This window comes from Lichtheimia ornata (genome assembly GCF_029851405.1).
Source record: "Lichtheimia ornata isolate CBS 291.66 chromosome Unknown scaffold00038, whole genome shotgun sequence".
Taxonomy (NCBI): Eukaryota; Fungi; Mucoromycota; class Mucoromycetes; order Mucorales; family Lichtheimiaceae; genus Lichtheimia; species Lichtheimia ornata.
Window position 1 is genome coordinate 155,181 of NW_026695358.1, and position 15,039 is coordinate 170,219.

Here is a 15,039-nt window from a genome sequence, read left to right on the forward strand (position 1 = left end):
TTCCGTGGTGATTGACAACATTTCTACATCCCGCTCTCTCCTCCCACATCACCCAAAATCCATCATTAGATAGACCACAATAAAAATCTTGGTATGCATTATCCACATTGTGTTCATTATGAGCGTTTGGAATTAGGGTTGGTAAAAAGGATTTCGAGGAAAAGGGGAGGGTGTGATTCAAGACGCTTGAAAAATTGTCGCGTACAATAACGGATAAACCTTACTAGCTCTGTGATGGCTGTGCTTCTGGGGAGAGTGTTTTGTCGGCCTAATATCTGGTTGAAGAGGTTCAACACCGGGAGCTAATAACCAATAAGTAAGCCCATCATCCCTTGATATACAACTAATAGCAACAGTTACCTTGTAGAAAATCTGCTCACATTTGCGTTTGACCATGATGCGATGGAATAGATTTGTAATACAAAGAACAAGATGTGGTTCCAAGGTATCCAGCTGCTCAAGAAGTATACAATACACCCGAACAACGTCATAATGCAAATATTTCTATCATGATGGATTACTAACGTATTCAACAATGAGGAATAAAACCACCCACCTTTTCAAAAGCATCAAACTTGAAAACGTGCTCGCGATAGGCCACCTGGGTTTCGCGTTCTTCGTCTTCTTCAGAGTCATCCCCATCCTCCCCTTGATTTGTTGGCGCATCTATGAATCAATGTAAGCATCAAGTAGGGAAATCCTGTATTCTCAAGTTTTACCTTGCTTTTTCTTTTGCTTGATCTTCCTCCGTACAAACATGAATTGATTCTTGGATGAATATTGCTCCAAAAGTTTGAGCATGATATCTGTAAGCTCGACTGCACTCTTCAGATAACTAGGATTCATAGCAGGATGCGTTAATGGAATCCCATTGCATTCAAATCCCAAAGGTGCTTACCCATATGACTGGTTCTTGTATTTTCGAATCATGTTGACAAAGAGATCCAACGTTGAATGCTCGTGATAGATATTACTGAGGATGTATTCAGCGACTTCCCGGAATTCTTCATGGGGTGAAGCTGCCATTGTGCTGGCTGTTAATAGCTAAATCACCATCATGAGTCGATTGTCTTCGTCATTGCTCCCTTTACATTCGTTCTTACCAGCTGTCGAAAACAATCAGCCATCACCTGCACTTCGGCCCAATTCTATTGATAAAATCTTAGCATCATGTCCTATAAACAAGCATAACCTTGTTCTTTTTACCTTTTCATCCATCACGGTTTGTAATCGCCGAAGACAAAGTAAGAAAGCTCTCAAATCCATGGCGGTTGCCACCCGATCATGATCAAACAGTAATTGCTCCTCATTTTCCATCTCTTGTTGTGGCTGCTGTTCTTCGGTGCTAGGCGTATTTTGTTCTCTGTTGGGCAAATACAATTCATCCGAGTTGAAGATGCCTTGACTCTTTTCTTTTTCCAAAGCCTTCTTTTCACGTTCACGTGATGCATGCGCTTGCTCATAACCCAGGTATTCGAGGAACCATCGCATCGTGTAAAACAACCGTCGAAAGTCCTTGTCCATGATTTTCTTATCCTCACGCTCGATATCCTTAATGAGTGACAGATAAAATGCTATCATGAAACACGCCATTAGTATCACCGTTTTTTTGGGCCTCGCATATATCCTAGACTTACGGTTGAATGCATTCTTTAAAAATGATTGGGCCATTTCCTTGATACGGCACATGGCAGCGGTTGTTGTGTAAGCTTTGCGACCCCCTTCATCCTAGATACATATACTACCATCAACAAGTGTGTTTCCTTTTCAAAATCCCTGAATGCTTACCCGTTCCTTCCGTTTGACACCTCGACGATCGGGCTTTTTGGTGCTATCCATGATGTCTGATAAAGGTGCAAATGCTGCATCTTGTTTGTGCGAGACCCTAGTTTCACCATCCTAATACACCTCCGTGAGTCACACGCTCAATGGTCTCCTTCTCAATGGCCTTTTTACCCATGATTTGATAGCATAAGTGCCTCCGAATCGTTGATGGCGTGTAGGTGCATTCCGAATTTGGGCACGTTTCCTCTCCGTCTCAGCACGTAGCAATGCAGACACCTTATCCGAAATCATGCTCGCACTTTTATCCTATATACAAAAGTCCTTAACTCGACTCTTCTCATCCATACAGGTGGTCCATCCTACTTACCTTTCCTTTCAAATCACTTTCAAAAATCTCCTTGACGGGAACGCCTTGAAGCAAGTAATAAAGGACCTCCAATACAATCACATTCCATTCTGCACTATCAGGCTCATTGCTGTTGGATGCAATCACCAATAATAGCTCAATGATGCCAGCATCACAAAAACGTAACAACATTTTCTCCTAAATAAGAAAGCAAATAAGTGATCCATTGCGACCTTTTGTCCACTTGCACTTGGGGTTACCTGCATAGAAGCCATCATGAGTGATTCTTCAGGAGCACTTTGTGATACATTCAAGTCCGGAATAGCAGCCAGATTGCGTATGAAATATAAGACAAGGCGAATCACAATTTGGTCGCGCATGGATCGTTCACTACATCCACCACCATCCTTATACATCAGTCACTTTTTCTTTCTTGATCATGGTTGTGTGCTGCTGCTTACCGATAAGGAATGGCCAATGGATCCACCAAGAGACGTGTCACTGCTTCTAGAATGCCGGGTTGTAACAATGCCAATTTGTATCGACGATAGCGTAAAAGAAGATTGGGATCATATTCCTCGTCGTCCTCGTCATCGCTGTCATCATTCTTGGGAGCTTGTTGTCGTTGTTGTAATGGCCATGTCATTGGTACGATCAACTCCACTAAGACATAGAGGTATAAGTTTCATATGGAAGGACTTGTAGGATGAGATCCACGACTTACAACATGCGAGGATCAAGCGTTCAGCTATTTCTGATGGGTCACGTGCGTGCATTTTGATGATGGGTATGAAGTCATTCTCGAGAGTATTGAAGTCGGCAAGAGCTGGAAGGAAGGTCTTGTATGGAGCATTGCTCTCGGCCCGAATGGCCCGTTTGAGATCCCTGAGACAACCTGAATTCCATGGAGGGAAGAAGACCGTTAATTCATCCGGGTGGTTCCCAAACAAAGAGTCGATCCGATCTATTACCAAGTGCTTGGTCACCCAAGGTATACACTTGCTTAATGACGCCGGGAGCTGTTTCCTTTTCTTCGTATCCACCGAGTGCTGTACATGTTGCTAGAATGTAATTGCGATTCTGTTGGATAACTCCATTGTCGTCGTCGTCGTAGTCCATGGCAATCAAGCAGGGAAGGGGAAAAAGGGTCCACACGAGCTGGCCGTCAAAATGGGGAGGAGCGGCGGTAGGGGTGACACTAATGGCGACAAGACGCGTCGTCCAAAATGCACGCGTCTCAAATCTTTGTGAAACATCGGTCGCATGCTGATGCATACTTTTTCCACTTGGCGATTCTGTTCCATCCTCTTTGTTTTCTATCCTTGGCTCCAAATTTATCCTTCAATGTCATTTTGACGTCTGATTCCTTTGCATCCATCATCGTCAACCCTGGTATTCGTTATAAAGATGAGATCCAACAACCATTCATACTACCTATGCATAAAGACACTTTGGTGGGCACAAGTGGTCAATAACAAGATGACATGTGATCCTATTAATAAAGTAGACAATGATGATGAATAAATGAATCATAGACGAATGAACGTTTAAGCCAAGCTACTCACTTCTTTTGGTGATTTTTCTACCATGCCTGCTCCCGGGTATATTGCACGTGAGACAAAGCCAAGGCTTTCCATTGTCTTTGGGGAATGGATTATGACATGAGACAAAGACTTGTGGCAGTATGTCATGCGGCAACATCGAAACATTCTTGTAAAGATGTTCCTTTTTCCATGCAGAAGCCTATGGTTTAGCTTTCAAACACCGCTCCCGAGTGAGTATAAAGGGAGCTCTTCTTGGAAACTGCTTGCCCTATTTCTCCCATATCTCAACATACAGTATCCAAAGCTTTATGACCTAATTTTCTTATGCCCATCTGTACCAAACCATTGGAATATCTCGAAGATACACGATCACCTAATTCGACAACAACTACCAGTACTGTCACGGTGGCGGAGCTTTATGATGCTGATGAAGCAACATCATCATGCCATCATCACCGTATCAGCCCAACACCAGGAACGATGAAGCCATTGACAAACCATGAAACGAACAACAATGACGATGACAATCAAGTCGAAGATGAAGAAGAAGAAGATGAAGAACTAGCCATATGTGGAGACTGTGGCCGAGTGCTTGGTCCTGGATGGCAATGCAGCAGTTGCCGTCGAAGCTGTCCTCATTGTAATCGAGCCTTAACTACGGATCCCGATGATTATTGCGGTCGTTGTTTTCGAAAATGCATCAAGCATGGTATTGTTTACTCCTTGATCTCTGGCGATGGTTGTCCAAAATGCTCCAAGAGTACAATGACTTCAAGGCCGTCTCGGTAACAATAATAGATACATGCATTCTACTCATTTCCCTTTTTCCCTTTCCTTCCCCATCATCAGTAAAATAGAACTCATCATTCGCATTTGTATTTACTACATGCTATTGTTCATATACATTCTTCATTCATCATCTTTATTAGTACATAGAAAAATATACTTTTTTTGGTCATAAGTAAACACAATCTACTTTATTTGGCTGTAAAAGAGAAAGATGGACATTGTGCATTACTAGATCAATGTATGTGTAGGTGGGCGGTGTTATAGTTGGTAAACTCGAACAATGAAATCGCCACGGGAATCTGTGGTCGTGTGTCGTGTTACATTTTCATGCTTCCTCAACGCTCTATTATCCGCACTCGATACCTGACCCCTTTCAAAATCCTGATCCTGATTCTGATTGACCACTTTAGTCGCAACTTGATTCCATTCGAGACAGGGCCAAAGTTGATCAGCTTGTTACTCGACTACATTCAGGTGGGCATTCTTCCTTTTGTCCATGCCAACACAGTGTATGCTCATTCATGGCTGGTAGACATGTGATACGCGACAAGATCCTTCACCCGTAGAGATCGTCAATGACTTTAAGGGCATTACAGAGTCTGGGAACTCACAAGAATGGCTCGAGCCGCTCCAAACGAGTGTATGTTGGCATAGTGCGCGCACGAGAGGTAGACAACTCACCTGATTTCAATGCACATAGATCAAGGAGATGAATAACCCAGACAAGCTCTTCCAATTCATGTATTGTACGTATCGCTTAGAGCGAAAGGATCACTTTTCATACTAAGATCTCTATCTTTTTGTATAGCTCTCATCGATACGCTTGAAGAAAAGGAACAAATCGTGCGTAAGATCCATCTGCTTATCATACTCTATTTGCTGATGATACCATTAGGCAGGATCATGGGAGCCAGAGGCGATGATTATGGTGAGTAAAGAGAGTGGGGATGGATAAAGCTATACAATGTATCTTACAATGAATGGCATAGGATAAATCAAGCATTCTGGGTTTCTTTGTTCGACGTTGCCGACTCGAGTTTCTCAATGCATCCATCCTTCAACGAAATGAGCTCTTTACAGTATTCCAGCAATATGCCATGACAGCAACCGGCATCAACACCAATGACATTATGGATATTGATACCATGGACAACACGTTTAAGCGACCTTATATCACGCACAAGACATCCAAACAAAAGCATGAAACCAATGGAGGTAGTTGTTGAGAGTATGACCCACCTGGCCCATTTGGTTCTATCAACTTATCAACAACCTGGATTTAGGATGGTGGATTTCAGAGCATTATGTGGACAAGTTTTTAACAACAGAAGCGGAGCGTATTGAACGTAAGCTATTTCAAGTATGATTGTGTACATACGTTATTCATTGCCTATGTAGAAACTCGAACATGCGACATATCTCCTCAAGCATTGGACAAGTATCTCAATTTCCTCCAGACGTATGCACCTGATTTGGGCAAGATCCATCAAGTGAGATTTGTCAACTACATCCGCACATCAGAATACGAGGGCGCTGTTGCCAATCTTCATCGATTCTTTGATTACTGCCTCTTGTACCGGGAAACGCAAGTACATCTATACACCACCCCATGCTATGTTCTTGATATAGGCAACTAACATAAAAAGTAGGCCTATGTATCATTACGCACTCTTGAATCTTGGTATTCTTGAAGCAAAGTTTGGTCATGTGCGACGTGCAGCAGCTGTAAGTGTCATCAATAGTAGGAGATCTTAGTAAGTACTGATATCCATGATAGGCATTTGAAGAAGCATTGAACGTTGCACGAGAAAATCAAGATGACAATTGTCTCGACGAGGTTGTGAGGTAAATTTATATGTAGTAGACAATCATACGTGGTATTTACACGCGTCTTTGATATAGCTGGAATTTACACATGAAGAGCATCGGGTCGACATTGCTTCAAAATTTCAAGCATCGTGTATCCACAGATCAAAATGGTCCCAATGCTATCTATTTGGAAAGTATGACAAAGCTTACTTATGCAAGAGATATGATTCGTCGTGTAAGTAGGGGCTTTTTTCTTTCTCTTCGTTTCATGATCCACGGACTCATCGTCATTTTACTTAGGGTGATTCGCCTATCTCAGTGTTTGAAATGGTCAACAAGAGCGCCGTACAGAGTTCTATTGGGAATGTAAAGTACACAGCGAGAACAAGCTACCTATTCAAATCATGCATTTGGGATATTTATGGTACAAAGGAAACAGCAGCCTTGTGACATAGGGGGGTGGATGTTAAAGCGTGTATACCCTTTATAGGTTTCCGTGCTTTATCTGAAGCATACCTGGATGCAGCCAAGACAACAGAAGAAGGCACCAAAGAGGACACTGAAGAATTATACCTACTAGCAGCTAGGATGGTAATCGAAAACGAATCATGCTTTATTTGCCAAGATCTAATTTTTGGTTTGACAGCGTGCATCCATGGGTGAATTTGACAATGCTCTTGAAATCTTGGAAGAATACGGCAACACATACCCTGATCAAAGCCGAATGTCATTAGTCTGGAAGCAGTTACAATGCCAAATAAGACATCAAAAGCAGCGACAATGGTATGTATACATGCTTACGTGATGTAGCGAACGATGATGATGCTAACAGGCGGTCCAAAGCGAATTCATAGGGGAACAATTACCTGAGACACAAGATCAACAAGACCTATGGCGATTTACACATCCATCTATGCCAGAAGATCATATTGCCGCCTTGCATGAATTAGCGCTTGCTCACGCTAGGAGAGATTGTCCGGAGCAATATGGTGTGATCCTTGATCAATGCTATGCCTCAGTACAAAGAACCGACAACCTTCCTCAAATCATTACGCTTAGTATTGAAAAGGGCCGATATCACATGGTAAGGACTCAAAAGGGGAGAAGGAAGGAATAGCCATGTTTATACAAAAGGTACATTAGGAGAAGCAAGATTATCAAGGTGCACAAGAATGGCTTATCCAAGCATTGAATACAGCCAAACGCATTCGCGATATACCCCAATATTGTGCAGCAACGATCCAACTCTGTGAGGCGTGTTTTATGGCAGATCGATCGACGGCGCCTAATATCATGTCTATGCTCGATACCATCATGCCCAAAGTGCTCACGTTACGATCACTGCAATTGCAATCCGATCTTTTCCTGGTCTATGGAGTTGCCTTACGATGGTGCAGTGGTGGCGATGAACAAACCGCTGATACGGCATCCAACAATTATATTGAAAAAGCTACAGCAGGATACAAACAACTAGGGATAGATGTCAATGACAAGAACATTTTGTCCTTAATATGATAATTTTCATTGTTGATGCAATCGGTTAATATACAATCTAATACATGCGGATAGAGTAACGTGGGATTGGGCTGTGGTGTGCAAATGTGTTGTCTACCGTTTAAGTCTGCCGGTGTAGGTAACCTTGGGTCCTTTGCGACCCTTCTTTGTAACTTTGCCAAGTGGGACATAAGCATAGGGATCCGATTGGTTCTTTTTCTTGACATCACCTCCTGCTTTCTATTGAACAAAAAAAAAGACATTCATTCAATAAACCCATTCCTATCTCTCCCATTGTCTCTTTTTTGCCATTTACCTTTGAGCGGAATTCCTTGCCAATCATTTCAAATTGCTGCTTGGCCTTCTTTTTTCGTTTTGCTGCAGCACCTTGATCCACGTCCATGGCGTCATTATCATCGAAATCATTGTTTTGGCCGCCCTTTTTAAACTTGATCTTGTTTTGCTGTGTACGCACAAAGCCATCGGCACTCTTTTGTGCTTGCATGTAATAATCTTCGGTCTCCTCTTCATCTGAATCATTGTCACTCTCATCGTCCGATTCTTTGAACACCATGCGGCCATCATCATCGTATTCGGCAGATTTAGCCAACACCTGCTTTTTACGCTCCACAGGCTTGGAAGATGTAATACGTGATAATGCGGATCGATCCAAAAAGTCAAGTGGCGTATCATCAACACCTTCACGAATAAAGGTTTGCGGTAATCCCTTCTTTTTGTTGTTGACCTTGGACAAGGCGGTCTTGACATTTTGTAATACTTCATCATCTGAGCCACCTTCCAATTCACTTTCACTGCCATAAAGAGCTTCTTCGTATGCATCGTGGAAACCAGCGCCCGTCTTTTTAGCCATCTCACGTGCTGCACCTTCTTCCATCATTTCCTCATCGCTGTCTTCTTGATTATCAAGGGCCTTTCTTCTCTTGGCACGTAGACGTCGCTTTTGAATGTTGGCAATAAGCTTCTTGTCTTCTTCAGGAACAAGCATATGGATCTTGTTGTAGCCAAATCGACGAATCAAACGCTCAAAGATATGTCGCAACTTAAGCTTGAAATGGTTGCGTGTTTGATGACTGCATTGGACCAGGCTGGAAACGACCGCCTCCAATTGTGGTTCGACCATCTCATCAGGCAAAACAACGATACAGACTTTGACATAGCCAAGTGCAGAGGCCACAATTTCTCGGTTATTGGATCCCACAAAGACATTGATCGTTTGCAAAAGTTCCATGACAAGTTCAGGTGAAAGATCATCTAAAAGCGAAAGGAATGAATAAATGCATATTGGGAGCATGAGAATGTGTGTATGAGAAGCTTACCCTTGAATTCGAAAAAGATACGTGAAAGGGCAACGATGGTTGCTGAAATCATGTGAGCGGTTGTACCAGCGAGACCAGCAGTAACCATGGTAAAGTATTCACCAATGTTGGCAACAGCTATATCAAGATAGGATCAGCATGGATATTCATCATCCCCCCTTCCATTGACTTTACTACTACTACTACTACTTACTGTCAGGAGCAGTCTCATCAAACCCTTGGAGCTTACTACTCTTGACGGTACCACCTTGTCTCATTTTGTTACCCATTTCGACCAAGAGGGTGAATGCAGCGTTACGTGTCTTTTCACTGCTGTCCTTGGAACTAATCACCACTTCAGACAAGATGGCTGGGATAAAATGAAGGTCCGAGGATGGAAGCAATTCAACAACACCACGCAAAGCATTGACGCGGTTCTTGCGAGCACCAATGGTACAGGTAGGGGTGGCTTCAAGGACTCGTTCTTGCAATTCGCCAATGTTTTGAATACCAATTTGACGACCACTGGGTGTTTGCATCAAGTGGTACAAGATCTTGTATCCCTTCTTTTGGAGAGCAGGCTCATCTTCCTTATTGATCAGGCTTGTCAAGGTGCCGTTGTACAAGAGTTGCATAGATTCAGGATCCAAAAAGGGAATCATGATCACTGAGAGGTCCAGCATGGTGTACGACATGGGTGGAGGCACACTTGGATCATTCGATGCTGCCGTGGAAGCAGATGGGTTCTCCAATGCTTGAGATAGCAAACCAAGTACTTTTTTAAATGTAGAATTGATATCCTAATACATACCAATAAGCATTCAACCCTTGATCGATATCCATTATCTTACCTCTGCAGTGGCAATGCTAAGGAAGCTCTTGATAACTTCATTTAGGAATCCACGATGTCCAGCACCAATTTGACTGTAAACGTTGAAGAATACGGCAAGGTAGTTGACAGCAAACTTGCTCATGTGTTGGATATTCTCGTTTGCTTGAGATTGAGTGATGCCATAAGCAGCTTGTAAATCCTTATCACTGGCGGAAGACTTGGCGAGCGTCTGGTTCTTTTCAATCAGATATTGCAAAGCTTGAGCCACATTAGGACGTTGTTCGGGTTGAGAATAAAGCAAGCTGCTGAATCGTTCGGCCACAGCCTCCGTAAAAGCACTGCACAAGTCGATAGGAAGATCACAGAAGCGAGGGGCAAGACTCCAAATCTGGTTTACCAAAGTTTCATACACCTTGGCTTGAAGATCCAATCCTTGATCAGCAGCAGCTTGTCCTTTGGTAGCAAGACGATCACCCAGGGGTATCAAGACATTGACAAAGTAACCGAGATTCGTATTGGTCACATAGGTCTTTAAGAGTGGCAATAAAAAGGCACGACCCACATGATTGGCATCCGTTCCTTCGAGGTTGAGTGGAAGAATGCCAAGGAAGTGTTCAGCACCCATATGCGTAATAGCAGCGCCCAATGTCTTATCCAAACTCTCCTTGTAAGAATCAGCAGAGGCAAGTCGCAATTCACCCAAGAGCGCAACACATCCATCCATCAACGGGGCTGATGCACGATGAAGCTTTCTGAATAAAGCTTGTTGTACAGTCATAACATGGGTCCATGCAGCCTGATAGTGTACACCCAGTCCACTCTCAACAAGGGAGATAATATCCGTCAGGCCGTTTTGTTGTCCTTGGGTTGCTTGTGTAATCATGTTGGGTGTCACACAATACTCGATGATCGCACTCAAGCAATCAGCCATTTGTCGGAAAACACGAGATTCTTGCTGGAAGTCGTTAAAGATAGTGGCAAATACAGCAGGGAAAGCAACAGCACATTGTTCAGGATTCATCCTAAAATACTCGATAAATCATCTATTCCATAGCCTTTCCTTTCAAATACTTACTTTGAGTATGCAGGGTATGCCTTGCTGATAATCAAAAGCCAAGCTGGCAAGAGTCGCTCGTCAATAGCAGAAGGTTTGATATCCCCAATAGCCTAAAAGTATTTATGACAATCAGTATCCCATATCCTCTCACTTGGACCCTTTTTTTGTGCACACCTCCACCTTACCTTTAATAAAGCAATGAACTTTTCCTCTTCAATATCGGTTTCTTGAACATCAAACAAGGCCTCGAATACTTCAAATGCGCTCTTGGTCAAAAAGACATTGTTGAATTTGGGAAGCTGAAGCAATGTTTGGCAAAGCACCGTGAATCGCTATATGTAAAACATGGTTAGCGATGGTAAGGTGTGTAATATATATAGGCGTTGACTTACGTTGGCAGGCCAGTAAGCGACAATGGATTGAAGCAAAGAAAGGATTTGTTGAGCAGCGTGTTGATCATTCTTGTTGGTCTCATGCAACACACGTAACACAAAATCAGCGGTTGCATTGGCAGCTGGATGTTGTGCAGTGGGTGGTGGAGGTGATGAAAGGATAACACGAATAGCATCATGGGCTGCTTTCCTTGCCTATACATCAAATGATTTGTTATTAATGCCTTATCAGCGATGGAATCACTCGTATCCATGACGTACCTTGACAGATGTATTCACGCTGAGTAAAAGCAACATTTGGTAAGCTTTTTTGGTAATAGGCATGCTCCATGCGTTGGCATCTTGTTTGACGAGGAGTTCTTGGAGACATCCCACAACCGATCGCAACACAGGTTGTTCATCCTTATGGTGTTCATAGACCACTTCAAGTACATGCATAATGTCATTGAACTTTGATCGCACCACAGCCTGAGGAAGACTATGCCATACCACTAGTTCAGCATTGCATTTCGTTTTACCTCACTTTCTTCCTATCCTACCTTCCAATCACATCATTCAACAAGTACACCAATGCTCCTGCAATGTCACTATCGGCGGATGTTGCTTGCAATGTTGTCATCTATCACATCCATTGACAGGTCAGCTCCATATAGATGGATCATTTGAAGAAGATGGATAGCTTACGATAGCACCGAAATAAGCGGATGGTGTCAATGCAGCATTTTGTTCACGGATCGTCTAAGGTTGCAAATAGGTAAACATCATGTTGTTGTATAATAGGCTTTTTGAGTGCTGTTCTCACCTCCTCGATAGCTAACAACGTCCGTGCATACTATTCAACTTTGCATGTCAATTATCGTGAAAGGGGACGTGGGCGTATAGAGCATACCAATTTAACGTTTTCCAGCTTGGAATTGGCCTGCGATCGAATCTTGTCGAATTTGGCCTCCATGGTAGATCAAGGTTGAAGGGCGGGAAGGAAACAAAGACAGAGGATGATTTTTTCTTGCTCGATCCAAATCGGTCATGCATGACTGTTTCTTTCATCTCCAGCAACAACCTTACACAAGACCCGTATCCTCATGCCAGCAGAGACCTCATCACCCGTGGATCAAGCTACATTGGACGCCGTAGCAGCCTTACAACAGTTATCGCAAGACCCTTCTAACAAAAACGACCAAGAAACAAAGCTCGTCTGCAAATGGGAGGATTGTGGCCGTGTTTTCCCTGATCATTCCAGTTTCAAAACTCACCTGTCTGAAGGTAAGTTTTCTATAGGCAAATGCTGCTGGTTGTTGTTGTTGTAGTGGGTTGTAGTGGGTTGCCGTGTATTGGTATTGATATCATTGAATTAGATCACGTGGGATGGAAACGGAATGAATATTGCTGCCAGTGGTCCCATTGTCCGCGACAAAATGTCAAATGCCATAATCGATTCACGCTCATGATGCATTTACGTATACACACTGGAGAAAAGCCATATGAATGTCCACATGAGGGATGCGATCAAAGGTAAGGCTACAGATGGATGGGTTTGGATACATACATATATTCATCATGCTATCCTTTATATGAAGCTTTGGAAGATTGGATGCTTTAACAAGACATCGACGAGCTGAACACAATGAAGAGATTGCGTATCCATCATCATCAACAGCACCATCGGCATCATCACCCTTAAAACGGAAACGTGACAAGGCATCGAATCCAGTAGCAGCAACAACAGCAGCACCTGCATCGACTGAACTTTCAGATGCTTCAGATATGGAACAATCAGACATGGATTATCAGCACGAATACAAGTTGGCCAAAGCCAAGTTACGTTACAGCTTAAGGGAACGGGAGCTTCTTCATGAAGAATTGGAAACAACGCATCGCTCCTTACAAAGACTGCAAACCGAGCGAAGGGTGTTATTGAGTGCGTTAATGACTGCAGAAGGAATCAAGAACTTTGTCGTTGATAGTGGAGAAGATAATGACGATGATGAGGATGATATTATCAGCGATATTCAATCAGCCAAAAAGTCACTTAGGATACAGCAGGATCAAGTAGAATCATTACGTCTGTAAATATATACAATTCCCCCTCTTTATTTGTTGACCAATGTATGTTGATCGTGTCATGTACATACAACAATCATGTTATGGATATGGAAAAAAAGTATAAAGGGATTATGGGTTGAGCCTATGCATACATTGACTACTTTGGGGCAGCACGAATAAGCTATGTAGGGCGTGGTTCTTGTATCAACCAGGGACACAGACACCTACCATTGGCGTCACCTTGAATACACCCTATGTCAATTTCAGTTTCCGATGGTTGGTAAAGACACACACAAATGCCACATGGTTTGTCTCAGTGATGCGCATAACAATTGTGGTTTTGGCGGTGTGAGCCATCAATGTGGCTACTGATCTGAAACGTGTTGGGAAGGATGGCTACAAAAGATAACGTAGATCAAGGAGGCTACATAATGTTAGTAAATTGATCCTTCATCCAAGTGCTGGTCGTCGTCAGATATTATTATGGGATGATGATAGTAATGGTAAAAGAAGATGCTTCCTAATGTAGTATATCGTACAATGATGACCATTCATAATTGGCTTTGCATTGATCTCCTATGTAGCAATTGCATTGATAGCTAGACATTAGTAAGATCCATAATGATGATATGCAAATGGCAAAACGGATCTTGTGTTACGGTTCATTAGGGATGGATGATCTTCCTTTTGCCACAAGTAATGAGAATAAATTTAGTTCAAAAACGTAAAATGTATTGTACAAGATGGGGAAGCGTCGCATGGAAAATGCCAAGACTTTTTTTGCCAAGCTACGACATGATGTGTGTGAGTGAGTGTGAATTTACAAGAGAGGAGTAGCCATGCTATAATAATCTATACAAGAGAGGAATGTAATAGTAGGTGTGTATATATGTACGTCGTCGAGGGAGAAGGAGATCAGTTTGCTGAGGACGATGCTGCTCCTGCTTGTATGCGCACGTCTTTGTTGTAGTCTTGATAAGAGGGTGGTGGTTGATCTTCGGCTTTATACACTGGCGGCGGAGGTTGCACGGAGCCCATTTCGACATTGCCGGTAGCAACAGCAGTTGGCTGACCATATTGTCTTTGAGCACTAAGATACTCATGGTATGATGGCATGTAGATCTGTACATCAGGTGCTGCATTCGTCCCATGTATCTCTTGTCGATACGCTTGTGTTTGTTGACGAGCTTGAGCAACTTTTTAAAACAGAGTCAACAACAATTGGCTTTAATAATGCACTCGTAGTATAGCAACTTACTTTGTCTCGATGCCATCCTTCGTCTTCTTACAGCAAGAAATAGAGCCAGTAAAAGTAAAAGAACGCATACAATCCATAATACGTTGAAAGCGACAGCCGACATGAGCAATGACAAGTAGAATGAAGAAGAAAAATGGAAAAAAGGACACAAGATTTGCCGAAAAGAAACGGCTTTAAATTCCGTGACGTCTGGGTTCGGTTGCACAATCGTTTCGTCGACATGCCAAATACGCCTGCACATGACCCAAACGATAAAGATAGGATTCGATATCTATTTCGAGCTGTGCCAGTACTACTATCACTACCACTACTGCCACCATTTCATTTCCTTTGACTTTTGATACTATCTTTGAATGGGGCTCGATATTTGTCAT

General features: G+C 42.8%; 6 protein-coding genes across 6 annotated transcripts; 3 read left to right on the forward strand and 3 right to left on the reverse strand.

Moving 5' to 3' along the window:
• Positions 1-116: 116 nt before the first annotated feature.
• O0I10_007694 (uncharacterized protein) lies at positions 117-3,250 on the reverse strand (the record flags this gene model as incomplete). Its single annotated transcript, XM_058487708.1, has 15 exons — positions 117-302; positions 361-504; positions 557-666; positions 720-835; positions 899-1,044; positions 1,104-1,148; positions 1,207-1,574; positions 1,638-1,728; positions 1,789-1,899; positions 1,957-2,091; positions 2,153-2,329; positions 2,392-2,521; positions 2,593-2,794; positions 2,856-3,026; positions 3,103-3,250. 15 exons carry the CDS (start codon positions 3,248-3,250, stop codon positions 117-119), a joined length of 2,280 nt encoding a protein of 759 aa, XP_058341530.1.
• A 749-nt stretch (positions 3,251-3,999) lies between these two features.
• On the forward strand, positions 4,000-4,464 carry O0I10_007695 (uncharacterized protein; the record flags this gene model as incomplete). Its single annotated transcript, XM_058487709.1, has 1 exon — positions 4,000-4,464. One exon carries the CDS (start codon positions 4,000-4,002, stop codon positions 4,462-4,464), a length of 465 nt encoding a protein of 154 aa, XP_058341531.1.
• A 327-nt stretch (positions 4,465-4,791) lies between these two features.
• O0I10_007696 (uncharacterized protein) lies at positions 4,792-7,788 on the forward strand (the record flags this gene model as incomplete). Its single annotated transcript, XM_058487710.1, has 16 exons — positions 4,792-4,938; positions 4,997-5,104; positions 5,165-5,210; positions 5,273-5,311; positions 5,364-5,392; positions 5,454-5,679; positions 5,748-5,810; positions 5,863-6,049; positions 6,114-6,189; positions 6,242-6,309; positions 6,367-6,508; positions 6,574-6,697; positions 6,764-6,864; positions 6,920-7,056; positions 7,117-7,357; positions 7,417-7,788. 16 exons carry the CDS (start codon positions 4,792-4,794, stop codon positions 7,786-7,788), a joined length of 2,106 nt encoding a protein of 701 aa, XP_058341532.1.
• Positions 7,789-7,881: 93 nt separating this feature from the next.
• O0I10_007697 (uncharacterized protein) lies at positions 7,882-12,316 on the reverse strand (the record flags this gene model as incomplete). Its single annotated transcript, XM_058487711.1, has 13 exons — positions 7,882-8,007; positions 8,084-9,039; positions 9,105-9,221; positions 9,298-9,883; positions 9,935-10,937; positions 10,991-11,082; positions 11,158-11,304; positions 11,365-11,559; positions 11,626-11,842; positions 11,904-11,983; positions 12,049-12,102; positions 12,167-12,196; positions 12,254-12,316. The coding sequence occupies 13 exons, from the start codon at positions 12,314-12,316 to the stop codon at positions 7,882-7,884; spliced, it is 3,666 nt and encodes a 1,221-aa protein (XP_058341533.1).
• A 130-nt stretch (positions 12,317-12,446) lies between these two features.
• O0I10_007698 (uncharacterized protein) lies at positions 12,447-13,434 on the forward strand (the record flags this gene model as incomplete). Its single annotated transcript, XM_058487712.1, has 3 exons — positions 12,447-12,627; positions 12,720-12,876; positions 12,942-13,434. The coding sequence occupies 3 exons, from the start codon at positions 12,447-12,449 to the stop codon at positions 13,432-13,434; spliced, it is 831 nt and encodes a 276-aa protein (XP_058341534.1).
• An 888-nt stretch (positions 13,435-14,322) lies between these two features.
• O0I10_007699 (uncharacterized protein) lies at positions 14,323-14,768 on the reverse strand (the record flags this gene model as incomplete). Its single annotated transcript, XM_058487713.1, has 2 exons — positions 14,323-14,603; positions 14,666-14,768. 2 exons carry the CDS (start codon positions 14,766-14,768, stop codon positions 14,323-14,325), a joined length of 384 nt encoding a protein of 127 aa, XP_058341535.1.
• Positions 14,769-15,039: the final 271 nt, after the last annotated feature.